This window comes from Motacilla alba, chromosome 1 (assembly GCF_015832195.1).
Source record: "Motacilla alba alba isolate MOTALB_02 chromosome 1, Motacilla_alba_V1.0_pri, whole genome shotgun sequence".
NCBI classification, from domain to species: Eukaryota; Metazoa; Chordata; class Aves; order Passeriformes; family Motacillidae; genus Motacilla; species Motacilla alba.
The window spans coordinates 1,810,034-1,835,558 of NC_052016.1; the positions used below are offsets into that span (position 1 = coordinate 1,810,034).

General features: G+C 45.9%; 1 protein-coding gene across 2 annotated transcripts in view; it reads right to left on the reverse strand.

The window, feature by feature from the left end:
- ABCG1 (ATP binding cassette subfamily G member 1) overlaps positions 1-25,041 on the reverse strand; it is a 55,401-nt gene extending 30,360 nt beyond the window's left edge. The window contains exons 1-2 of one of the 2 annotated variants that reach the window (XM_038137380.1): positions 24,895-25,041; positions 21,657-21,900 (exon numbers count right to left, since the gene is read on the reverse strand). In XM_038137380.1, the coding sequence (XP_037993308.1) occupies positions 21,657-21,900; positions 24,895-24,936 (286 nt within the window). In that variant the 5' untranslated portion in view covers positions 24,937-25,041. Of the gene's footprint in view, positions 1-21,656; positions 21,901-24,265; positions 24,539-24,894 lie in introns of those variants that run through there. The other variant, XM_038137390.1, reaches the window with a different exon arrangement.
- Between the last annotated feature and the right edge of the window lie 484 nt (positions 25,042-25,525).

Consider the following 25,525-nt stretch of genomic DNA (forward strand, 5'->3'; position numbering starts at 1 on the left):
TGATGCTCAGGGTTCCCTTTCACTGTGATCCTCTCCCTTCCTCCTCCCAGCCTCCCCGCTCACGGCTACCCAGAGCAAGGAGGGAAGGGGAAAAAGCAAAACTTTGGCTCTTCCCTCCTGTCCACCTGTGTAAGGGGTAGAGGGGAGCCCTGGGGCTTTCCAGAGTTACAGCAGAAGCAGCTGAAGTTATTTAGAATCTCTTTCCTCCACACTGGGCCTCGTGGCAGTCTGGTCCAAAGAGCTTGGTGTGCAAAGGAAAGCCTCCTGTGATTTGCATCACACCCTCTAGGTGAAACTGGAATGTGATGAGATGTCTCCTGTAAACTGCAGAGGGAAAAAAAAACCCTTTTCTCAGGCTATTAGAAACAGAGTTTTGTCTAAAACAGACTTCTGCCATGGTTCACACCCTCACGAGACAAGGCTTTGTCCCCAGCTTTCAGACACGAGGAGAGTCATTTCCTGGACTTTGAAAAATGTTTTCAGCCGTAGTCACTGCAATTTAAAAGCTGTCAGAGAGTCTGATATCAAGAAAAAAATCACAGATCATTAGTCAGCTTTGGAAACTCAAAATGTTGCATTTGACTCCAAACAAATTCAATTTTTTCACATCAGTCCAGCTCAGCTGCACTAGTGATGACAGGCACTTCCTCTGAAGAACAGGCAATCTCTCCAACCCTCTGAGCAACCCCTGCACATCCCTGCCCTGCCTCTCCCACCCTCCCAGACCAATTCTGCCCTGCAAACTGCAAGATGCACTTCCACCCCCTCACACTCCCACTGCTCCTGCCCCTTCCTCTCCCACAAGAAGGCGAGGAGCACTCAGAGCCAGGAGGCCCCTTTGAAACACACCCGGGGGCAAACACCAGAGCTGTTTTAAAAAGCAAATTTTAAGCTCATGCACCAAGTCTTTAACCCTACCATACACACCCAGGAGCAGAGACATGGAGAGGAACTTCCTGATGGGCCTCCGAAGCAGGAGAAGCTCTGTCAGGGGGAGCAGGAATTGGGGTTTGGGAGAGCAGCCCTGATGGCAGCAGGACATCCCTGCTGCCTGCCATATGGACAGCTGCAGCACGGGTCCTGGGAGGCTTCTGCTTTCAGAAATAGCCACACTGCCTCTCATCACTTCTCCTCCGAACACTCAAGACTTTCATGAAACAGAAACGCATAAATACATGACCTGTATTGGTAATGTATTTCTTTTATTTCCTCACTAATCTGGTAAAAGATGCAACCCGTGATCCTGAAGGTAAAAACAAAGGAAAACCTGAAGCGTGTGCAGAAATAAACCTGGATTACTTCCACTTCTCACATTTTACTTAGAACAACCGTGTTTTTTACCTCTCTCTTCTTGAATATTTACACTAATGAAGCTGCCCAAATTCAAATACTTTTTGTTGCAAACAAAGTAAATAAACACCTCAGAATTAATTATCATCTTCTGTGGCATGTCAGTCCTGAATATGTTACAAACAAAAGCCACTGCACAGGGCATTGCTGGTTCTGGAGTGGAAATGAGGTAGAATGGGCACCTTTCAGTGCTCTGATTTCTGCTTTTTTTTTTGCATTTGGAGAAGTTGGCAGCCTCACAGGGACACACATCCATTGCACTACCACAAACTGCTGAATTTCCATCTGTTTTTAAAAGCTCCAGCTGACCTACATTTTAAGTTATGGATTAGTTGAAGCTTGTAGAGTAGCATGAGCAAAGCAGGAGTCTTGCTGCTAACCACGTATCATAAGCAATTAAATGTTTCATCAATAACAAGTCCCGTGGAAAAATCAAAAGTTTTTAAGAGAAAAACTCTTCACACACAAACCAGAAAAAAAAATAATTTGATAGACACACTTTAATTGTAATACAAATACCACCCATTTGATTAATTTTGATTTCACAGATTTAAAAAAAAATCAAATTATTAAAATTATTTGAAGTTTAAAATAAAAAAGGATGAACTTTGATTCACATTTTCAGGACATACTAAAATAAGGCATCAGAGTCATTCAGTATTTTGGGAATCCTGTCTTTTTGGAATTATCTACAGAGTTATTATTGAAGCAAGGTGGGAAGCAGTAACTCATATCACAAAAGCACGACTTCCACTACAGGTTTTCCATCTTACTCTGAGGCAGAGAGAAAATTCAGCTCTGAGTTTTGGAGGTGGATTTTTTTTTGGCCTGGTTATGTTCTTGGCAAACCAGCTACAAGTCATTCCAGAGGCTGGTGGAACTCACTGAGGCGAGGATGATCCAAGCCTCGGTCCTTGAGTCGCATCAAGAACTTCAGCTTGGGTCTCACAGAGTTTCAAGCTCCCTGGTCACCCCTCAGCTGGGCTTTCCTTCTTCCTGACTACAAAAGTCCTCCATCTAACAAATCTCCTGCATGAAAATGTAGCCAGAGGAAAATTCAGTGAACAAACAACAAGCTTCTACTCTGCTGCACTGCCGTTATCCAACAAATAGAGGATATTGAGAATTTCCAGAGGGATTTCCATTACGGGCTCATCAGGAGGCCCTCTGTGTTAACAGCCTTTTTCCCCTTGTATTTTTTTTTACTCTGCACTGGTTCATTTCCCAGTAACAACTGTAACTCCTTTTGACATTTTCTGTCCTTCTTTACAATTAGGTTATTCAGCTCTTCAGTGAAGAGGCAAAGGGTAAACTATGGGCTGATTTGAGCTGGCTGACTCAACTGGTCTAATTAGACAGGAGAAATTTGGTAGTAAAAGCAGCTGCTTCCTCCACAAACTGGAAGTCCATCAAAAGAAATGAGCTGTTTTAATGGCCTGAAGACTCATGTATATCATTAGTAAGAGAGACACACTTTAAAAGTGCTGGTCTTCTCAAATCCTTCTAATTAGATGCCTCTGTAAACCATATTCCAGTGCACATCTTTTCTCCCAAAGTCAAAGCAACACGTTTCCATTTTTTCCTGACCACCAACTACACTGACAAGGACATTTCACAAGTGTTGGTTGAACGCATTACCAGAAAACTCAACCTGCCCTGTCACTTGAGGTTTCTTTATTCCCTTATTATAACTTTGTATCACTGGCCCACCTATACTTTACTCCCTCTGCAAGTCATTTATCCCTGCTACCTATTAACACATCAGTACACGCAGGAAATAAAGAGCAGATAAAGATTCCAGGGTGTTTACACAGTTTTCCCTCACAAATCCTGCCATTTTAAATGAAATAAGGAAGAGACACAGCCAGAAGAACATCCGTGTCACCTCAAAACATGCTTTCATCCTAAAAATCACAGGCACTCTCCACACTCAGCTCCTGCCAAACAACACAGCACCATTAAAATCAATGCAGTGGCACAGAGTTGTGTTGGTTCAGAAGCTGCCACAAGGATCAAAAGCAGGGACTCATGACAACCTAGAGAAAAGGCAACATTGCACCACTCAAAAGAGTGGCAGATGGAAACCCTCCATGCAGTAACACTGCTGCGTGGGGTTTATTTTAACCAGCTGCAAACACCTCTGGTGTAAACATTAAAAGTGAGCTGTTCTGCTGGGTCTGGCTGGCACAGAGTGAATTTCCTGCAGAGCAGCCCCCAAGGGGCAGTTCTGGAGCAGCACTGGTCACACGCTGAGCTTGGGCTCTTGCTGGACAGGGCTTGCAGAAAGTCAAGTCTTTCTGTTCTTAGAGTGGCCTGGGTTGTGCCAGAAGCTGGGAAGGGACACGGGCAGCTTGGCTTCACTAGTTATTAAACTGCCCTCATCTTCATCTTCATAATTTTCAGCTTTTGCTCTCCCCTGATCTTGGAGCATGGAGGGGCTGTGTGGATGCTCAGCCACAGGCCAGGGCCACCCCACCACAGCTATTTCCCCTAGGAATCGTGGAGATTCACTTGTCTGGCATCTTTTGGATGAGATTCATAGCACCTCACAGCCTGCTGACCATCAATGAAATCTTTTGCCAATTAAAGGAGCCCAGGTTGCCGTCTAATTTGTGCATGTGCTCTTACACAGCAGGAACCTGCATGGATTCAAAGGAGGGGCACCTCTGCTGTGAGGAAAGGTCTGGAGAACTGGGCTGATTCAGCCTGGAAAGGAGAAGCTTTTGGCCACCTAATTGTGGCCTTCCAGTGCCTGAAGGAAGCCAACCAGAAAGATGGAGAGGGTCGGATTAATAGGGATGGAGTGACAGGACAAGGGGAAAATTGGCTTCAAATTAAGATAGAGTAGGTTTAGATTAGATATTAGAAAGAAATCCTGCCCTGTGAGGGGGGGAGGCTCTGGCACAGGTTGCTCAGAGCAGCTGTGGCTGCCCCATCCCTGGAAGTGTCCAAGGCCAGGCTGGACACTGGGGCTTGGAGCAGCCTGGGACAGTGGAAGGTGTCCCTGCCCACGGCAGGGGATTGGAACAAGATGATCTCTCAGCTCCCTTCCAACCCAAACCATTCTGTGATTCTAGGAATGTGTCCAGCCCTGTTTCTCACTGCTGCGAGACGCCTGAGGAAAAAAATTTGCTCTACTACCTTTAGTGCAACAGCTCATGCAATCCAAGGTTTTAAAAACACCTTAAAAATAAATAATACCGTCAAATAATTTCAAATCTCATTGTCACATGAATTACACACAGTGACAGAGCAATTGTGGTCTGCCAGGCTACAGACAATTCTCAGGGCAGCATGTTCAGTGCCATATGGGCCATGCACAAGTTCAGAGTTTTGGAGCAATTTTTTTCTAAGTGTATGTGGCAGAACAAGGCACAGTAATAACAGCTGTAGCCTGCGTGCAAATGGCAAAATAAGCACCTCTAATATTGTTGGTTTTCATTTCAGTGCTGGCTAAATGCTTCTGACCATTGTGTGCAAGTGATGAATGCACCACCTGTGTCTTCTTTTTGTTGTCCTTGTGCCAACAGGTGAGATTACCTTATTCTGACAGGGGCTGCAGCAATCTGGGTAATGGCACAAGCAGAGAACATTGCTCTGCTACCAGATCACAACATTTTCAAAATATTGCCATGTTTTTAAATCCCTGTGTGTATGTGTTAAAACTGAGTCACTGCTCCACTTCCAACGAAGACCTGAGTGGAACCCAACACGCTGCTTTTAAGCTCTGCTATCTGCCCCCAACAGATGAGCTTCCACCTCTGTACTTGTAGTATCTGTAACAGCTCCTGTGCATTTACAGCTGATATTACTGCTAGCACAGCAGCCTCCACATGCCCTGGTCCCACGTTCTTAGTCTACTGGCATCAAATATTAAGCTCAAGATCTTGGAGCAGGGACAGCATCTTACCTACTCAATTCCTGTCTCCCACACTCTCCATTTATTTGTTGATGATGAATTGTCCATGCCCAGCTGAAGGGTTTGCTGCAGTTCCCACAGCACTGCTCTTCAGTGTGACCCTCATATGTCAGTAAGGGCGAAGGTCACATAGAGTGGTTTATTCAAAACGGAATAAAAATTAAAATTTGGCTTTGCTCACAAAAATCCCATCATCTGTTAGGTTAAAATAATGCAAGGGGAAACTGCACGAGGCATGCTCTTGCAGAGGGGTGTTTGCTGAACTTAAAACCACAAAGTACCTTCAGAACTGATGCAGAAGCAAGGGCAGAGAACAGGGCATGAGTCCCAAAGTACATAAACCCCAAAAATGGGACCTGGTCTGGTGGGAATAGCACGGATGGCTCAAAACCAGACCTTGTCCCCATGAATTCCAACAGAGCTGCTCTGTTTCTGTCCCAGCAGAGCAGGGACAGCAGAGGCTGGGGTCACCCCTGGACATCACCCATGACGGTGCAGGGGGGCAGAAGTGTCTGGAGGCAATGCACATGAGGAGAACATGCAACTGCCTTTGGGGAGGTTTACAGCTGTCACTTTTTCCATCTTGCAAAGCTGCAAAGAAAATGGTGTAGGAGGACGGCTCAGGATTGCTCTTCTCAAAGGCTCCCTCCTGAAATGGGTGCCTACGCTCTAATACTGACTAAGCTGCTGGGCTTTGCTTCTGATCTCATTAGATAATGATACTGCAATACAAAAGGAGAGGTTAATCTTGACTCTATCCCCAATCTCCTTTCCTTGTGCACAGCTGTAAACACCCTGGAAGCATTTGGAGCCACCTCTTCCTCTGTGGTTTTAGCGCCAGCACTTGCACAGGATGGCTGGTGCCATGTGTGCCATGGCACACATGGGCTGCCACTGTGGGTGGGGAAACTGGAGGAGGGACAGGCGGGACCATCCTCTAAATGGGCAATTCACACCAATCCCGAGGGGTGGGAGTGCCAGGGTGGCCAGCAGAAATGCCATTACAGCTCTGCTCATCCCCATCCCTCTCTGCTCACCGCAGTGATGCAGGGACCACAGAGCACTCCTGCTCACAGCTCTGAGGTGTGTCAGGGTGCACAGTGTGGGTCCTCTCCAGGCTGACCACAAAGAGACAATTCCCTCCCTAGCTCATTCCCTTTCCCACGTCAGAGGTGCTCAGGGAAGGCAAAAGCAGCCACAGGGGAACGTGGGCACCCACCATGTGCAGAGAGCTCTCCCTGGGAAGTGCTCTTCAGCTGTGCATCTGCAGGGCTGTTGTTTGCCTTCCTGGTGCAGTTAAGGAATGTTTCCAGTCCCCAGGAAAACCATCCAGAAGAACATCTCCACCATATCCCTGTTCTCTGCACCACTCCCTTGGCGGCTCTTGCAAATCAAAACACATTATTCTACTTAAAACCTCAGTATTTTCCTTCTGCAATCCAAGATACACAACTCCCCCCAGTTTTCACCAGCAAGCCACTGTTGAAACAAAGAGAAGTAGCAGCCATTTATCTGGCACATAAACATCCTCTCCTCTACACCCAGCAGGAAAGCCAGCTCCAAAGATGCTCAGCTAATGAGGAAATTCAGACAATGGTGCTGGCAGCTATAAGCAGGCAAAATAACCCAAAGAGGTCTGAATTGGACCCACCACTGCTACACATGAGAGCTCCAACCAATTCCTACAACATCTAAAGGAAACGAGAACAAAGCACAAACAATCTGATTACCAGAGCAATGACTGGGAGCAGAAAATTACTCAACTTATGTAATGTAATAAGTCCCCATTGAAAAGCATCTGCAAAATGCTGCCATTTCTTCATGGCATTCTTTTCACCACTGACACGCAGATAAAACAGCTTCCATTTTACATTCATTTCTCCTGCTATTTTAGCCTGTTATGCTGTTAATCCAGTGGCAACAGACCTGAACCACTTCTAAGCAACTGCTACTCTCTTGCTTTTCATTAAAAACAAAAAAAAATCAGGTTGCTGCTGCTTTCCCATAATTACATCATCTTGTCACTACAAAGGAGGAGGAGGAATATACACCTCGATTAAAATGTTCTCTTCAAAGCATTTGTTGCAGTGATATGCAGCCGGTTTTAGTACATAAATAAATATATACCTGAGTGCATGTGCATACATTCATCCAAATATGAAGAGATAACCTATAAATATCTATATGTAACCTATATACATATATATATACAGATATATAGATATATAGATTTAGATATATATACACACATATACATACATACATATATATATATATATATATATATATATATATATATATATACACTCACTCATATTTACAGGTATCTCTACAGGTAAATTCAATGTACATATGTTGAACATATTTCTATCCAGAAGGACAATGCACATACAATATACGCGTAATATATTATTTTCAGTGCTCTGAAAGGAGGTCCTCTGATGCTTTCAGACACATCTATATGGGATTGTTTCTGCTGACACACTCCATCACCACATAAACATGCCTTGAACGTTGGTGACATTCAACACTGACATTTAAAATGAATTTCATTGGCTTCTGTAATCTTTAGAATGTAGTTTTAGCAGTGAAACATACAAATAAGTGAAAAAGTTCCTTCTGGGTATCAGGCCATACCCTTCCTTCATCAAACTTTATTAATTTCTGTTAATTTGGTCCAAAATACTCTCTGATAGGACAACAACCCTGGCAGACTGCTGACACCTGCTCCTTGGCCAAACTCTGTCCAATGTGTCATTGCAGTGATTCCAACATTCCTTTGGGCCTGTACTTTTAGAGCAGCACAGTTTGAGCATCCAAAAAGAATTGTAGGTTGGCTTTGAAGTTATTTTTATTTACTGTAAAACATGTGCCCCCCCCCCCCCGTGCCCCAATTCACTTTGCTGGAGGAGCTTATTTTTACTGCCTGTCAATAAGAATAAAAGGACGAGTGCTAAAATGTCACAGCCATGCCCTATCTGGGAAGGCCTGCTTTATTTTTATTTGTTTGATTGATTTTATAATGCAAATAGGATGTATGGGATTCAGGAGACCGATGCCCATATTTCTGCTGGGAGACTAAAGAGTAAATCTCTGAAGTATTATCATGTAAATTCAGAAGTTTCATCTTTCTTTTGGTGTCCCCAGATGTCAGACTACTGCACGAGGCACAATCATCCTCCATGAACACCAAGTCTGACAGTGACCCCAGGGCTCAGGGACTGGTGAATACTTCAGGTTATGCATTTCTCCTTCAGGTTATGCATTTCTCCTTCAGGTTTAATGCATTTCTCCTTCAGGTTTAATGCATTTCTCCTTCAGGTTTTCATCATCGTTCTCCCAGGCAAGAAATCAAGTATCAAATCCTCCTTCAGGGCTGTCTGTCAGCTCCTCTGACTGTTTGTGATAGAGCAGCTCACACATATTGTCATAAATCAGCCTGTAAGACAGCAGGACCTGATTTATTATAATCACAAGTGCAGCAGCTCCATTCCCTATTTGCAGTCACTCACAACTTTCCTGAAACTTTCACAGGAGAGGGCAAAAATGTGCCTAATGTGAGTTCCACTTCAGTGATGATTTACACCACAGGGAAACTTTCCATGGGCTTAAACAAACGACTGCCCAGCCATATTATTTCATTTCTTTTTAAATTCAAAGCTTAGAAAAATCAAATCAGCCCAGAAGGTCTAACAATGGTCTTTGCTCAGTTATGTGATAAAAGGCCAGGCGGAGTGAGCACAGAGGCTGAGTTGAGGCTCAGAGGACACAGCCCCCTGAATTGGGCACTCTGAAGATGCTAAAGTGGAAAGCACAGGACTTCTGTTCCTGGAGGAAAACCCACCAAGATGTGTCCCAAGGGAAATTGTCTCTGTGGAATGCTGAACTTCACCACGCCGTGCAGGGGGAACAGGAGTCTGGGGTGGTGTAAAACCAGCCATGGGAATTACAGAGTGACAAACATCCATCACAGCACACTTAGGGGACTTGCCAAAGGCAGGGAAAGGGATGGATCAAGGACTGAGGAGGAAGAGGCCTGAGAAAGCAGATGGAAACAGGGATTAAAGGAACCAGAGGCATGTCAGGAGGCAGCTAGACCGGTCTGACAGAGCTCCTCATCCCTGCACTCCTGCTAAACACTGCTCCCAGATTTCTCCCATGGGAATGCCCTCACCACTGTGAGCTCATGTGCAGGAGGCACCACCATGGACCCAGTGGTCAGTAGCAGAAATTTTTCCACACTGGCTGCTGGAGCGTGAGGTTGCCAATCTGAGGGGTTGCTGCAGGCCCAGGCGCCGACAACTGAAGGAGACCAAAGTCTGAGGGGCTGACGGGATGGACAGCAAGTCCAAAACCCACTGGTGGAGAGATCTTCTGTGTGTGTTTGTGTGTGCAACCCACAGCCAGCCAGAGAGGAGGAATGCCCCAGCGGCACTGGGGCTGCTCAGGTTTGCCCAGGTGTCATCTGAGTTCAGGAGGGTGCTGGAGAAGCCCTCTGTCCTCCTGCTGGCCCATACAGCTGCCTGGGTGCCCTGCCTCACCACCACCTGGACTTGGAATTCCAGAACCAAGGCTGCCACGCACCAGGGCAGGAGGAATCCCCTCATGTCTCAAAGCCCCACCAGCTCCAGCTGCTCCTAACAGCTTAATTTTTATTACTGTCTAATTACTGTCATTATCCTTGGACTCTCCTTGTGAAGAACCCTGCAGTTCTGGGTACAAAACAGACTGACCCAAGTCCCTTTCCAAAAGCTCTCCCATCAGTCATCTCTATATGTATGTACTGTCAATTTGTTCCTCTGAGGAAAATTCTTCTTCAAGTAGTTCTGCAAGACTCAGGGTCAAAATGAAAACCCAAGGGAGTAACTTTTGACTGCCAGCTGTGCACAGATGTGCCCCCCTGCACTGTCCTTGGCTTTCTGGCTCACATTTCTCTGGTGGCAGCCTCAGAGGTTCACGTCTGCAAGTGGAGAAGGAAATGGAACCCCATCCCAGACAGCCACCCACAGGCTTCAGCTTTATGAGCCTCAAATAGCATTTTAGACACCAGCCCTTGATATTCGTATGCCATAAACTGGATGCAGTTTGTGGCTTTTTGACCCAGAAAAGGAAAATGCTCTTCCTCTAATAGCAAATATTTAGCTCCAATCCCTTTTCTTTTAATTGGGTACTCATTTACCCATTCCAGCCCTGCCATGCTGGTGTTATTAGAGCGCTTAATTTTCAAAGCACTTGAGGTAATAGCTGCATCATGACTAAAAAGAATTATACCGGCCAGGCTCTGCTGGAGCAGCCCCATCCACTTGACTGCTTCAAAAGCACAAAACAGATGCAACAGGGCAGAATTTAGCTCCATTGCTTAACTAGAGTATTAAAATCTTCTGCTTGTGGTGGTTTTTTCCTTTAAATTTCGTGTTAACCAGGTGCACGGCTTGATTTGAAACTTCTTTCTTCTGCCTGGCATAAAAGCCTTGCCTCCAAAGCTCAGCAGGAGACAGAGCACAGGTCCATTCTCATTTACCCAGGAACCTGACCACTGCATATTCAATCTTCCCCTCTCTTTTGTAGCAGATGCTCTGCAATTATAAACAACATTTGTCATTACTCTAAACATGTGAAGCCGGAAGAAATATGATTCTTACACAAAAGATGCAGGCTGTACATACTGGATGAGAGGCAGATGGGAAATTAGCTTGTAAAGCCAAGGTCTCTGCCATTTATTTTTATTTGGAACAGATACATAGCAAAAAAAAAAACCTGAACAAACAAGCGGTTATCTCCTTGGCTATTATGTAATTCCATGTAGTTCTGCCTGGTAAGAATCTGGATGGCTTTATCCCTGTACCTTCTGAAGAAAATTAAGTCTGCAGAGTGCATCTGTTTCCCCCACAAATCAGCAGAGCCTAAATGAGCTGTTAATGGGAACAGAAGCCCAGCAGTGACAAGAAGGGCCAGTGAGGACCTGCAGTTTGACTCGGGTCACATTGCAGCACACATCTCCAGCCACACCATTTCCTAGGCAGAACTGCTTTGTCCTCCTTCCAGAGACACTTACACAGCACCGGTCCTGCTGGATTTTATGCCTCCACTCACATTCAGATCAAATATTCTCTCTGAAATCTTCTTTTCTAAGCGACAAAGTGTCCAAAGGCCAAATTAAACTCAAACATCTGCACCAAAGCACAGAATTCACAGGGGGGGCAGATTTCAAAATAATGATTAATGGGATATTGCAGCAGGCCTCTGTGGTTGTGATGTTTTATGAGAATCCCTTTGCTAGGATTTTCTTCTCCTGAGAAGCTGAGAGGGCCTCAGCTTCAAGTGTAAACAATTTGTTATCTGCTGCTGTGGGATGCAGCAGGTGCTTCCTCCATTGGTCAGTGTGGGATGTTTCTGCTTGGTGGCCAATCCAGGAGGCAGCAGCTCTCGGACTCTCTGGAGTCACAGAACTTTGTTATTCATTCCTTTCCATTCCTGTCTCGCCTTCTGATGAATCTTTCTCTCTGTTCTTTGTAGTATAGTTATAGTGTTGTCTTTTTAATGTAATATATATCATAATAAATAAACCAGCCTTCTGAAATGGAGTCAGGATCTCTCCTTCCCTTCACCAAGTCCTGACTGCCCTGAAGACCCACGGCAATAGGCCTCCTTCCAGTTGCTTGTAGGAGGTCCCTGAGCTTCAGAGAGTTACTGGAAACAACCAAAACTGTTTGGCCTCTGTCTGTGCTGTTACCCTTCTCCATCATACTTGGGGATGAACAACCTAAAGAACTGGTTAGAAAGGGCAGCAATTCTTCCATACATGGTGTATTATGTATTCCTCTCATGAAGTTGGTGAAAAAAGCGAGTACATCTGGGCAATTTGGGGACCCTCAGTTTTTCCATTTCCCAACAGACTTTGATATCAAGAAGAAGATGTCTGTTAAAGCTTGGTGCTGGGCTTGATAAGGAACACTCTGCCAGTCCCAGGGATTAGAGCTCTGCTTGTAAATTATTTTCACAGTAGAAAACTAAATTTTCCACATGGTAAGTAAGAGCCTGTGGATTTGTTGTCCTTCTGTACCAGTGGTGCTAACCAAAAAATTGCTGGCTGCTGGGTGCAAAGCTGGCACAGTGGGCAGGCAATCTGAACCACCAAAACCTCAGCTTCTTGCTGCCCCAAGGCTTTTAACAAGAGATAAAAGGCCTTGTGCAGAAGTTTCTGATACAAGAATTGGCAATATTAATTGCATGTGATTTCCTTTAGAAGGAATACCTTAAAAAAGGGGGGAATTTTGACATCATGGATGTCACATTTCAACAAGGTATTTTATTAAAGCTCTTAAATAAATAAATCCCACAATAAGGTAAGTGGTCATTTGTCTCAAATGCCTGCAGCAAAGGAAGGGACTCTGGGCACCATGACCCAAACTCCCAATTTATTTTTGACAAAAACTCAGTCTTATGTAAGATACATGTCCTTCTGCACCTCTCCAGATGCAAGACACAGAGGTTCTGGGGTTAAAGCATCACTGGCTGATTTAGGTTTTGCCTCAAGGACTTTGAGAATGAACACCCACCTTTCAGTTTGCAATGCCTTTAATTATAAATCCAAATCAGTCCGTTCCCACGTGCTAACCATGTACATTTTTCTGGGCATCTCTGTGCATGTTGTTTCTTGAAGTCTTGACTTGTTATTTTAATAATAAGACCAAACACTGTTTTCTAACAGAAGACAAAGTTATCCATCCAAAGTTTAAAGGGTGCAGATGTGAATTACAAAGCAGCTGAGTTGAGTGAGGGCCTGCCACATTCTGAGTAGCGTCATGTTCTGACTGTCTCCACAGCTCACCCACAAGAGCAATGCTACAGGGAAGTGTGAGAAGCAAATAATTTCTCAGAGGATACAGAGCTGAACTCTGAGATATTAAATCCCCATAGAACAAAAATCTGCCCTAGAGAGCTGGAAAGGACTTCCAGAAGGCACTTTGCAAAATGGCATGCAAGTGCACAACAAAAAATGAACTTCAACAGCATTTTTACTCAAGTTAGCTTCTGCTTTTGTCTGCTCTTGTGATTTCTCTTTCCTTTCAGCGAGGTTGTGGAAAACCTTGGTCAACCATGTGATGTCTGAAGCCTCCAACTGCAAAATGCCTCTTGCTTCATCTTTCCTCAGCCTTCAGACGGATCTCCAGACTACAGAAACTAAAGCCTACTTTGAAATGGGACCAAAGTACACCCAGATGTTGCCTCTGCCTCCTCAACACCTCGAGCAGGGCATGACCACCTATGGGCAGAGGATAAATCATTTCATCAAACCCCACTCAGCACACAGCAAGCTGTAGTGGAAGGGTGTCAGGGTGAGTTACAGCCAGCCCCCAACACTTTTTGTGAGAGATGGAAACAGCAAAGACCAGAGTCCCAACAACTCACTGTGACCACTTCCTGGCATATGAATTCCAGAACGCTTTAACTGGTAACTCTCTAAAACCTCCTTCTTCAGCCACAAGTTTTCACAGCAGCAGTTAATAAAATGTATTGTATCGAAACATTAGCTAGGATGAAAAATAGTGAGGTCATTGTAATGTTTAGGTTTCACAAACAATACAGCAGAGAGGAAGAAGATGTTCTGCTTAAAGACTCAGTGACCAAAAAGCACTGAGTCAAACTCAAGGCACATTTCTATAAAAGCTCCAGGTCCAAAAATCTAAAAAAAAAAAACCCCAAAAAAAACCCAAACCCCAACAAAAACAAACCCACAATAACAATGGATTCTGCTTGAAGGAAAACAAGTAATGCTGAAGTAAGGGCATACTCAGCTGGGAAACAGTAGAAGGATCAGACAAAGGGGCTGACCAAGATTTGTTCCCAATAACCTCTATTTTACAGAACACATGCAAGAGGACACTGGGAAAACTTATTTACCACTTAATAAAACACTGTGAACTGTTCCAGTAACAGCGACTACTCATTATATTTTTACCATCTTGCCACAGCTTAAGTGTTAAAAGCAAAACTACACAGATTTTATCAAGGTTAAAACATGTGCTTAGAAACCCTCTGCTAAAAAATCATGGCTAATTTTAATTAATTTTGCCAACACTTTAAGCCACTGAAAATGAATCTACACAATATTTGCCTAAAAAGAGCCTTTTACCAGTACTGCAGTTGGTTTCAACTGGCCTGAGTTGTTTATTTTTCCTAACATATGGATCTTAATTTGCACAAGAGATGAAAACACGCTCTCAGACAAAGCAGGCGAAAAATGGTGGAGAACAATACAACCCATCTGGCAGAGAGAGTGAGGGGGAAAAAGGAAGGAGGGAGGGAAGGAAAGGAGGGAAAGGAGGGAAGGGAGGAAGGGAGGGAGGGAGAAAGAGAGAAAGAAAAGGAGAAAGAAAGGGAGAAAGTGAGGGAGAAGGAAAGAGGGAAAGAAAAGAAAGAGAGAGACAAAGAAAAAGAAAAAGAGAGAGAGAAAGAAAGAGAGAGAGAAAGAAAGAGAGAAAGAGAGAAAGAAAGAGAGAAAGAGAGAAAGAGAAAAAGAAAGAGAGCGAAAGAGAGAAAGAGAAAGAGAAAGAGAGAGAGAGAGAGAAAAGAAAAGAAAGAAAGAAAGAAAGAAAGAAAGAAAGAAAGAAAGAAAGAAAGAAAGAAAGAAAGAAAGAAAGAAAGAAAGAAAGAAAGAAAGAAAGAAAGAAAGAAAGAAAGAAAGAAAGAAAGAAAGAAAGAAAGAAAGAAAGAAAGGAGAAAGAGAGAAAGAGAGGGAGATAGAAAGGGAGAAAGAAAGGGGGAAAGAGAGAGAGAGAAAGAGAAAAAGAGAGAGAGAGAGAGAGAGAGAAGAAAGAAAGAAAGAAAGAAAGAAAGAAAGAAAGAAAGAAAGAAAGAAAGAAGAAAGAAAAGAAAGAAAGAAAGAAAGAAAGAAAGAAAGAAAAGAAAGAAAGAAAGAAAGAAAGAAGAAAGAAAGAAAGAAAGAAAGAAGACAGAAAGAAAGAAAGAAAGAAAGAAAGAAAGAAAGAAAGAAAGAAAGAAAGAAAAGAAAGAAAGAAAGAAAGAAAGAAAGAAAGAAAGAAAGAAAGAAAGAAAGAAAGAAAGAAAGAAAGAAAGAAAGAAAGAAAGAAAGAAAGAAAGAAAGAAAGAAAGAAAGAAAGAAAGAAAGAGAGAGAAAAATCTCTCTCGGAAAGTGGGTTTTCGCTGGTTCCTGCTCTGCATCTTTCCCTCCCTCCCTGCTCTCGGCAGCAGAGGCTGGAGCAGGCAGGCGCATCCCTCCCGGGGTTACTGCAGTGCATCGCCCGCCAGTAACCGCGCCGGGCGCGCCGGGCGGGCATGCGGCACCTCCACCGCACTGCACCTGCCCCAGCAACGCCGGCTTTTTCCGACTCCCCCAGCACGGATTAGCACATCATTTAGGCCAAATCCTCCCCTGCCGGCCCCCCCTCTCTCCTGTGTTTCGTTTGGGTATCTCTGGAGGGGATGGGAGAGGGGAGTGTGTGAGATCTTTTCAGTCACGGAGAGGATGCTGCGAAGAGAAAACATAAACAAAGAGCGCAGCTAAATGAAAGGAAAGGGGTCTGTCCGAGCGTGTGTACCGCAGCTAATTCCTAAGACAGCAGCGAAGCAAATCAGCAAAGCCCAGCCTGTTTAAATCTCTGCTGATGGTTTGACAGCGGTGAAGTTTCCATCTTATGCAGAGAACGGCATTAACATAACACACAGCCGGCAGGCAGGGATCGCGCTGTTCCGATGACACTATCTCGGGCTGTGACGGCCACTTTCGGCCTTCCATGAATACCAAACAACCTGCCAAGGGCTCCGTGTTCCCCGCTCGGACACCTCGGAGCCATCCAGGACGAGCCCGGTCCTTCGTTCCTCTCCTGCCGCTCAAAGGTGCGGAACAGCGCTGACAGCAGCAGCGCCTCTCCGCTTCGCCTGCACGGCGTTTGAGCCACCAGAATAACAAGAAAATAACAAAAAAACCCCACCCAAAATAACAAGAAATGTGGCGTTTTGTGCTGAGCAGGGATTTGTGTAGCGAAAATCCCCGGCTGCATCGTGGCCGGCCGGAGCCCGTTCCCTCAGAGGTTACTCCAGACCAAATCCTACCAGAGCTCGAACGCAGCGCAAGTGACTCATTACAGCCCTAAAAATAACCGCGGAGAAATTTCCAACGAAAACGTTGCCTAATTAACCATGAATACTGAGAAGTGTGAGAGGGGAGGGAAAGGGAAAAAAAAAAAAAAATAAGAAAAGCAATCCCTGAGTTGTTGTGGTGTTTTGCAAGCTGATTTATTACTATTTTCTTACTGGATGCACTCAATTATATAGGCAGAAGATTTCCATCTCCATCCAAACCCACCTAGAAACAATAGAACAAATGTCCTTTCGTGGCTACATAGAATGTACGTATCTTTTTCAAGTAAAGCTGAATGACTTTGACCTAGACAGAAAGCTCCAAAGTACTTTTCACGCCCCCTTTGTATAGGGGACTATACATAATTCATCCCCGAACCACAATTCAGATTATTTCATGGTGCTTTTAACAAAAATGACAGAAACCCGAGGCACTGACTTTTCTACCAAATCCTCTTGCAAACAGTTTTCAGGAGTCCTAGTAGGAAAACCTACATGTCTGCAATTTTTCTATGAACTGGTAAAACCAACCTCTGTGATCCTGTGATTTACATTTCAAACTGCAGTTTAAACACACAGCTCAGAAGCCAAGACCCACTTCCATCTCTTTCTCAACCCTTAGATAAATGGCTTTGTGACAAGACACTGAAACTTTGGCCACGTTTTGTTCCAAAACTCGGCAGATCTTGCTTTTCACATTTAAGGACCCACACTGGATCTAACACAGGACTCTTTCTTTTCCCTCCAAGCCAGCTGGGTCCCTCATCCTAAAAGAAAGGAGAAGAATCCAGGGACTAATCAGCTCAGTTATTTCTAATAAATGTGCTGAAGCTTCCTTCTTCTGGCTTTGCCAGTCCATCTTAACCTCACAGCAGTTCCTCCAGGAGCCCTGGAGCTTTCTGAAACCATGAACCTCACTGACCCACAGGAAACCCCCAGGACATGCTTGAACATGGCCTGGATTCAAAGACTGAGGCACATTTTCAATTCTGGGAAGATCCTTAACCTCACAAGTCACTCAAAAATCCCTTTCCTTCAAACCTGAAGGAACAGCTGTTTCTACCTGCTGACCAATCCCTAAAAGCTTTATGGGGAAAATGCCAAAGTCAACGGAGACCTTCTGAAACTTTTACCTCTTTGACCTCTCCCAAATTCCCATATTGGCAACAGCTCCTAGTGAATGGAATGGGTCAGACACAGCAGCTTTGATCAAGGACTGACCTGCCATGTTCCTTCCCTGTTAATGCCACTGGCCTCAGGGGAAATTACAGCAGGAATTAATCAGCTCCAGAGTCACACCAATCTCTGCTATGAGTCTAATAAAACCTCATAAGGAGAGCAGCATTTATCATATAAACCTTGGAATCAAAATGCCCCTCCCTATATGTAAAGAGAAAATGACATTTAATAGTTTAATTAAGCAGTTTAAGGCTGAGACAAAAATTAATGAAAAATTCCAATTTGAAGTCTACTATGGCTTATTTAGCTTCTTTGTTATTGACAATGCAAATTCACCTTTCTTTAGGCTTTTAATGAAAAGTAAAAGACATGACATACCATGAGTTGCATTGTCTGATCAAGCTAAGTACAGAACACAATGGCAGCACTACTAATTATTCCTCCTCCTGCTAATTTAGAGCCTAACCTTAACATTACTTTGCAATGCCATTTTTACTGAAGGGAATTGCACTTCAGTTGAATTCCTGTCCAACATGCTGGCACAAATTGTCTTTGCAAGGAAACTGCACTTCTGCCTTTGTGATCCAACACTCTTGAAAGGTTTTAACTAATTCATTACAGTCGTAGAGAATGATGTAGAAATAGTAGATTTTCTTTTTCAAGCTCCATTTCAGAATAGAAACACCATTAATTAAAAGACATTTTTGAAACAGCATTCCTTATCTCTTCTTACCACAACCAGCACCCAAGAACAATGTGAACTGAGAGACATCTCCTTTCTCTTTTTTCCCCCAGCATGTTTTCTGCTACTCTTCTCATAAAAAGTGAATTCAAATATTTCACATTACAGCTATGAGAGAGACTTCTAGCACAAGGAATCCACAAGGAGTACTGAACTGCAGCAAACACCAGCATTCAGAGGTACAATATTGCCCTTCTCTTGGGCACTGCAAAGCCCCAGTTTCCCACTGGAACAGAAACCAGGGTAAGGTATTCAGAATAGTTTTATATGTAATGCACTCAGCTACAAATCCACCAGGTTTGAACAGAGATATCCCAAATTACACATAAAAAAGTCCTCTACTTGCAGAACCACTAAAACAATTCAGAGAATCTGAACTGTTTGGTTCCTACCTTCACTGGGGACTATTTAGGCAATTTGGTTTTCTATTTCTCTAATGGAAAATCCTTTCTCTTAAAACAAATTTATTGAGCCAGTCTCTGGAGGAGGGAACATGGCTGGGAGGAAAGTCTGGTTCTAGAAGGTTTCTATAATCTGACCAGCAACTCACTGAAACACTGGAAGAAGAGACCTTTGGAGGTCACCTGGCCCAGCCTTCTGCTCAAAGCAAGACAACCACCAGCTCCAGATCAGATCAGCAGCTCGGCCACGTTTCCACACTCCCTGTGATGGAGAAAGCCCCACTGTCCCTGGGTGACACATCCCAGTGCTGCAGCTGGGGAACGGGAATTTATTTCCTGGTGTCCACCCTGAACCACCCAAACTGCAACGTGTGGCCATGGGCTCTTGTTATTTATCATCTGGACCTATTGGCAGGAGCAGCCCAGACTCCTCAGCTGCTCTTTGTAGGTCCCCTGGACCATTCTTTCACCCCTGTGACAGACCCTTTCCAGCTTCTTATCTCTGTTGATAGGAAGCACCCCAACTGAGAGAATATTCCAGCTGTGCTCCCAGTGATGGAAGCACCCCAACTGAGAGAATATTCCAGCTGTGCTCCCAGTGATGGAAGCACCCCAACTGAGAGAATATTCCAGCTGTGCTCTCACTGATGGAAGCACCCCAGCTGAGAGAATATTCCAGCTGTGCTCCCAGTGATGGAAGCACCCCAACTGAGAGAATATTCCAGCTGTGCTCCCAGTGATGGAAGCACCCCAACTGAGAGAATATTCCAGCTGTGCTCCCAGTGATGGAAGCACCCCAACTGAGAGAATATTCCAGCTGTGCTCCCAGTGATGGAAGCACCCCAACTGAGAGAATATTCCAGCTGTGCTCCCAGTGATGCAAGCACCCCAACTGAGAGAATATTCCAGCTGTGCTCCCAGTGATGGAAGCACCCCAACTGAGAGAATATTCCAGCTGTGCTCTCAGTGATGAGGAAGGAGCAGGGTAAGGGCTGGCCTCCAGCTGGGAATGGCCTCAGCCACGTGATGGGATTCACCTCCTGGCTGTGAGAGCACTCTTTGGCCCACAGGCCCTTGGCACTGGGCGCAGACCTCCCAGGTCTGTGTCAGCTCCTTGGCAAGCAGAGGAGAGCCAAGCCCTGGGGGCAGACAGCAGCTCAGCCACTCTCAGCCTGTCCTTGGTGGTCCCAGGAGTGACACGAGGTGTGAGACCAGCTGAGGAGGATCTGAACCCCTCCACACAGACAGCCAGGAGAGCTCAATCTCCTCTTTCAAACCCAAATGTGGTGACACAGTCATAACCATAGCCCAGAGCTAAAACCTCCACAGGTCATTTTCAGCAGCAGGACGTTTTGCCAGGACATTGTTTCGTTCAAGCCAAGTCACCCAGGCATGTCAGAAAATTTGAGCAGAGGTTTTGGGTATAGAATCCCTCAATCAATTCTGGCCAGTGAGAAAGAGATTCAGTTAAAAATCTCAAGCTTTTAAATCTTAAATGAGACATTTTGGCATAGCTCCATTTCTTGGAGGACAAAAAACCTTCAGTGTTTTGTGTCCATTCTGATAAGATAAAGAATAATTTTGAATGTACCAAAGCTGCTGCCAAGCCAAGTTGTTCTCCTGTGGACAATGTGGCTCCATGCAATTTTAGCAAGTAATTAAAAGAAGGCCAGTGGGTCTACATACAGTTTTGATGTTGAAAAACCCATTAAAGCATGAAATCTGCAGATCTTTCAACAAATGAATAATCGTATGCACAGCCTGTCCGCATACAGTAGCACTTTCATGGCAACAGCTCCAGAGCTTTTCATACCACACATTTTTAGACTATTGAAGCCTTGGTGTTGTGATAATGATACAATTTACAGATGGCAGCCAAGTACTTGGTGAAACAATTTCAAGTGGAACCTTTAAGCCAGTGGATTTGTACTTTCGGGGCCAGTGCAGGTATCAAGTATGGCTGAGGTGAGGGCTGCACTGGCAGGGCCTTATCTCTGAAAAGAACTAAAGCACACAACCTTTAAAGCAACATACCAATTTACATTACTGGGAGGGAGTTCCTCAAGGAAGGGCAATTATGTCATTTAGTACACAAAATTCTCCTGAAGATGTCAATATTTTTCTCTTGGGCATACTTCTTTTCACTGGCAGGAATTTACTGCACGACCTAGTTTTCCTTTCTGAGAGAACCAGTCACACACACCAAAAAAAAAAAAAAATAAAAACCACCAAAAAAACCCAAAACTCTCTAGGAAATACCCAAAGCAAATGAAGGCATGAAAGGAATTGATGCCAAGCAGAGCAGAAAGGACAGAATCACCTTCTAGAACTGGAATCAACCAAGAACCTATAGAGAAGAGAGCTGAATAATCCCTTCTTACTCCCAACGCTTCTCCTCCTTAAGAAGTGCCCAATAGCTGTCCTTTTGGTGCCCTGTGAACTCTGTGCAGTGTGTATCAGCAAAGGAGCTACCCAAAGAGCATCCTGGTCCGGGACTGAACCTCAGGATTCAGTCCCAGCAAGAGCCAGTGATTTCATCACAGAAATCACAAGCTTTGACAGACCCATCTAAGCTGTAGGGAAACCTATAGCTCACAGCATTTCCTTCCTAACACAGCCTTTAAAGAAAACAGTTTTTATCCCGGTGTCTAATGCCTTCTGAAATTCTGAGATACTCACTGTTCTGAAAGAGTACTGAAAAAACAACCACTTCACAAAGCAGCCAATTGCAGGAGTAAAAAAACAAAGCCTCCTCACTTCCCCCACCCCCATCTTTAAACTCCTGCATGCTCTACCCACCCTCAACAACAAATTGTAGACAGGCAAGATCACAGGACAGATATTTGGCAGCACAGCAACACTATATTTACTTCAGATCCTTAAGAATTGGGAGGCAGAAATAAGCAGTTGTGTGAACTGCTGCCTCTACGGCCTCTTGGGGATGGAGCCTTGCTTTCCTCACCTTTCTTTCTCCACCACGGCCCTTCCTGGATGGAGTAGGACAGTTCTTTAAACTCAATGTTCACAGCTGGCCTGCGGGGCAGGTAGGAGAACCTGTGAGCTTCTGTCAGAGCATTGTCCACTTTCTTTAGGTGTCCATTGATGAGGCGAATGTCCTGGGTGTCTGTGCCATTGGAGACCACCTCGTCCACCGACACACACACAGACTTGGGCTCGGCCATGGTGCAACCAGAACTGCTGCCACCCTGCAGGGAAAGTGGAGAAACTTCACAGACTTTTGTTTAGGAACACGTTCCAAAACCTTCTGCACCAGAGGAATTGTTCTTTAAATAGCACAAAAATCCCGCGCTGAAATGCGCTGAAAGGTGAAAGAGGAGCAAAACAGAGCGAGCTTTTGTTGGTTCTTTTGCCTGAGCCTTGACAGCAGAGGTAAAAGAGCTCTTGCAGCACATACAGATCCTTTAGCACTCGTTTTTCTTTCAAATCTTGCACCTGATTAATACATTTATAAGTTCAGTCCCCATTGTATTTGGTTTCTCATGCACTCAAGGAATTTGGTTCTAGTTACTCTGATTCCAGGGCTTGGGACAGAGCTGAAGGGGGAAGGGAGCTGCCTGAACAATTATTTGTGCAGACATTTCAAAAGAAAGCCACTCAAAATGCCTAAGAGCTCTTGCTCCTCTGGATCAGCCCATGCTTATGTAAAGATGAAATTATATTTCTGAGAATTCTCAAATGTACTATTTCATGCCTTATTTTCTCCTGCACTGCTAGTTCTGGAGACTATGCAACCTGGGACGACAGGACAAGTTCTTTTCTGGAGGTCTTTTAGGAAAGCACAATGCTTTGCACCCAAAATCCTTGAGTGCTTTCCATGCTCAATAGTGATAACTAATGGAAATCTTATCAGCTACACGAACACACAAACCCTGCCCCAGCTCTCGCACCACTGCCACTGTAAGGTCAATGCCCTGTGCCCACAGCCATCCCTCTTGCTCCACTTTCCCCATCACAGCACTCTGTGCAATTCCACTTGGCACTTTTTGGACTAAACCTCCTTCCCCTCCCCTCCTGGCCATGACAATGGCCTTCCTCCCACCTTTCTCTTCTTTTCTTTTATTATTTTATTTAATCCAAAATTTGGATTTTCTTCCATTCCTTTTACCAGCACAGGTGCCTCGCACCAATATGAGCAGGATGTGTGTGAGCTCTAAAGAAAAACAGTCAGGAATTTTCTTCAGCTAAACAGGAGTTTGAACAGTTCTGTTTAAAGGCTGTTCACTGTCACCTGTTGTTTGGTGGATGTCAAGCAGAGCCAAACATCTGCACAGTTGTCTATTAGGAAATTTAGTATTTTTGATGCAGATTTGTATTGGAAAGGACTCCTGTAGATGGCTGATGTGCCGGGCTTTCCATGCTGACGCATAATACAAAGCTATCTCCTGGAAAGCAGATGTGCTGCACTACTTTTCAATGCATGAACACAAGCAGAGCTGCAGATCTTGCCACTGTTTGTCTCTATTTCTCTAATTCAGCTAAGAGGTGACACTGCCTCCTCTTGCCTGTGCCACTTTAATTTCCCTCTCACGGTGCCTGGTCTTCCCATCTTTGCTGTAACAACAGCCCAGCTCAGATCAGTCACTTGTCATGAATGCTGACAAAAACATTTAAAAAAAACTCCAGTCCTACATAATCACTGATTAAAAAAATTACTCCTGCTTAACCACTCCATAGCTGGCGTCTTCACATTCTCCACGCACCAGCCCCAAGCTCTGGATGAAAATAATCAGCTCTGCTCACCACATTTTCTCAAGAAAGAGATTTTAATCATGCTCTCACCTTACTTAGAGGTCAGGTATCCAGTAACACTTACTGTCAAATTCTTAAACAGTCCACTGCCACGGTATGTAATTTGAACATAACAAGAGTAATGGGAAACATCTTAGAGCTCAGCAATTAAAGCAGGGGAACTTCCCTAAAAACTAAGAGAAGGCGAGTCAACAATATTCTTCCCTGAATGCTTTCAAGGCTGACTTTGGCACTCACAACCTGTTTTGTTCTGAGGAACCACTGGGCACCTTCAGACAATCACAGGGAATATTCAAAAATGACCTCTGAATGAGCAGGTCACCTTGATTATCTAGGTGACAGTCACAGCTTCTCCAGTTCAGATGGATTCCAAAAGAAATATCCCTTGGACAAGACCCTTGCCTCTGACTACTCAATCATCCGAGAGCATGCAGCCAGATTTTTATTGCTGGGACATTAGACAATTTCAGTCTCTCTGTGGACCGAACAGCGTGTTCACACACCTTCCTCCTGCAGCCACCACCCGCTGTGGGTGAGGATCCCCCCGCGCGACTGGGATGATCCAAACGCCTCCCGGTACCGGGATCACCTTCGCTTGGAAAAAGCTGGGCAATGCCGTGCCTGCGACAGGCACGGGCTTACCCCAGCCGTGTGTAAGGCACAGACACACCTGAACCCCCTCTGTAGGCTCCACCACCTGCAGCGGGCTCTCCTCCCCGCTGCCACCCCCCAGGGATGCCCCAGCCCCGCATCCCGAGCCCTGCGCTCGCAGGACCGGCCGCTCCGCAGGACCGCGCTCACCTCTCGGCTGCTTTTGGACACTTTGGGCTATTTCCCATGTAGTTGGACGGAGCCGTGAGGAGCCGGGCCGCTCCCGGCGCCCGGCGGGGACGGCAGCGCCCGCCCGGTGGCAGCGGCAGGACGGTCCCGCGGGCTCTGCCCGCTCCGTCCCCCGCCGGCCCCGGGTGTTATGCAAAGGTTACAGTCCCTCCGCAAATCCGCTGGGAAGCCGGCGGGGCGCAGCGGCGCAGGGAGCATGCTCGGCGATAATCCCCCCGCCTTAGCTACAGACAGGGGTAACCAGCGGTCAAGTCCCGCCGTGCGCCGCCAGCCGCTCGCACATTCGCATCCTTCATCGCGCATCCTTCATCCCGCATCCCTCATCCCGCATCCTTCATCCCGCATCCTTCATCCCTCATCCTTCACCCTGCATCCTTCATCCCGCATCCCTCACCCTGCGCCCCGCATCTCGCATCCCTCAGCCCCCATCCTGCACCCCGCAGCCCCGGGCGCACCCTCCGACCCTGCTTTTTCCTCGGGAGCTCCCCGCGGAGCCCCGGCTCCATCTCCGTCCCCCGGCCCCGCTCCTCGCCCCCCGCCCGGCGCTCGCCGCGGCCCCGCGGAGGGAGGGAAGGCAGGGCGCGCCTTACCAAAGCGCTGCCCAGGGAGAAAGCCGCCATCAGACATGCCATGTGCGCCGCTGCCCGCCCGGCTGCTGGCGGAGGAGCCCTCCAGTGCCGCCTCTCCGCCCCGACTGGCTGCGGGAGGCGGGCGGGCCGGGATGGAGCTGGGGCCGCCCCCGCCCCGGCCCGCCCCCACCGGGGTTGGGGAGAGCGGCGGGGTCGGGGCACCCCTCGGCACTGGGGAAGGTGGGCAGCGTGTCCCCAAGCCGCTGGTGCCCGTGGCTGTCGCTCTGTCCAAACACGCGGCAGACGCTTGTCCCGAGGACTGGGGCACCGAAGGTCGCTCGCCGGCACAGAATGGGGAGGGCAGCCAGCATTGTCGCCACGCTCCAGGCAGGGACGGGCTTCCTGAAGAGCTCCCGGAGGCTTTCCCTGAGGAAACGGGGCGTAGAAACACCATCCAATATCGCCTTGTGCATCCCATGAGGGTGAGACAGCTCTTCTGGCCCTGGGACTCCTACCCACTGATTTGTGAGCAAGCCAGTGTAGTTCAGGAACGGAGAGGAAGGAAAGTTGTCACTGAGTTACATTCTCCATTCATTTACTCCTCGCACCAAAGACCTGCATTTCAGGAAGGTCACACAATCACTCAATCACA